Source organism: Condylura cristata, unplaced genomic scaffold (assembly GCF_000260355.1).
Source record: "Condylura cristata isolate star-nosed mole 26May11 unplaced genomic scaffold, ConCri1.0 scaffold00006, whole genome shotgun sequence".
NCBI lineage: Eukaryota > Metazoa > Chordata > Mammalia > Eulipotyphla > Talpidae > Condylura > Condylura cristata.
Genome location: NW_004567107.1, coordinates 63,575,152 through 63,576,577, shown reverse-complemented (window position 1 = coordinate 63,576,577; position 1,426 = coordinate 63,575,152). Strand labels below are relative to the sequence as shown.

General features: G+C 38.8%; 1 protein-coding gene across 2 annotated transcripts in view; it reads right to left on the bottom strand.

Annotated features, from left to right (window-relative positions):
* NFX1 (nuclear transcription factor, X-box binding 1) overlaps positions 1 to 1,426 on the bottom strand; it is a 55,967-nt gene that overhangs the window by 13,522 nt on the left and 41,019 nt on the right. For both annotated transcript variants that reach the window (XM_004677722.2, XM_004677721.2), the window contains exon 15: positions 1,169 to 1,248. In XM_004677722.2, coding sequence (XP_004677779.2) covers positions 1,169 to 1,248 — 80 coding nt within the window. The remainder of the gene's footprint in view (positions 1 to 1,168; positions 1,249 to 1,426) is intronic.

The window sequence follows — 1,426 nt, the reverse complement described above, 5'->3', positions numbered from 1 at the left end:
AGGCAGAATGACTGAAATACACTGCTGAAATGGATGAGACAGAAGACGCTGACTATGCCATGTGTGGGTCAGTTCCTTGGCTGGGGATCAAACTTGGCTGTAGTGGTGACAGCACTGAGACTTAACCCGTAGGCCACCAGGGAGGTCCTCAGAGTGTAATCATAGTCAGAGTAAGCAAACGTATGTCTCACACATGTCTGGAAGTCTAAACACCAGAATACTAAAGGTTTTTTCTGTGTGACAAAACAGTAATTTCTTAGTTGTCTACAATTAAGAAAAAAATTCACAGTGCTTTAAATGACCTATAGTCCACAGTGCCAAATACAGTTTAGAGGCTAAAAATACGGTAAGATTCCCTATGTTAACAACAATATGGAGGTGCAGGAGATTTGAGAAGGTAATTTGGCCCACTGGTCATGATGGGAAGTTTCCAGGGGGTAGAGCGATGGAACAGATGTAGCTGGTGGAAATCCTACTTTCATTCTTGGGATTCTCTGAATGTAACACTTTTTCTTAGCTAACAAGCTTTTCCAACACTGATTAACCTAAAAGTTGTCTCAAAGTCAATTGACTGAATTTCATTTAACTATAACCAGATTTAAAATGACAGCAAAACAGCTGTGGCAGACTGGAAAAGATAAAACTACTACTAGAACAAACAGGGTCTGAAGATAAGGCATGGTGCTATAGAGAATCACAAATGAATGTTCTCTATTTTGATTTTGGTAGTGGTGGTTACATTAAGTACATAAATGCTTCTGTCAAAATTCAGTAACCTCTATGCTTAAAAGAGTAAATTTTATTTTATGCAAGCTACACTTTAATTTAAAGAGAGAGAGGGCCTCCTTGGTGGCTTAAAGGGTTAAGTCTCAGCAATCCCCAGCTAACCCACATGCACAGCAGACCTCTTCCGTCTTGCCTGTCCCTTCCCTTAGTAGTGTATTTCAACAGATCTGCCTGTTCTCCCCATTCTGTCTTTGGTAAATTCTTTCAACCCTGCTCCCACAACTTGGCCTATCCCCTTTCCCACCAGTTCTTCTACACAAAAATAAATAATAAGACACACAGAAATGGCAATAGCAAACCTGTTTCTTGAAGTATACTTATTTTTAGAAACACTGAGACAAACATTAGGCAAAACAATGAACACTTGAGGGAGAAAACTTACCTCATGTTTGCCCATGCACCATTTCTGAGTTAGGAATGTACAAGGTGGGCACTTCTCTTCACTATGGCAAGAATGATAAACTGCAGATGAAAAAGGTAAAATAGGAATAATGTTTGAGTAAGACAACATAAGCTATTACTCATTATGGACAGCATATAATATGGAACTGTTTAAGTTCCATATCAGGAGCTAGAGGTACTTTAAAAAATGGTTATAGCAAAGTAAAGTGTTGCTGGCTTTATATTAAAGTGTTAACGG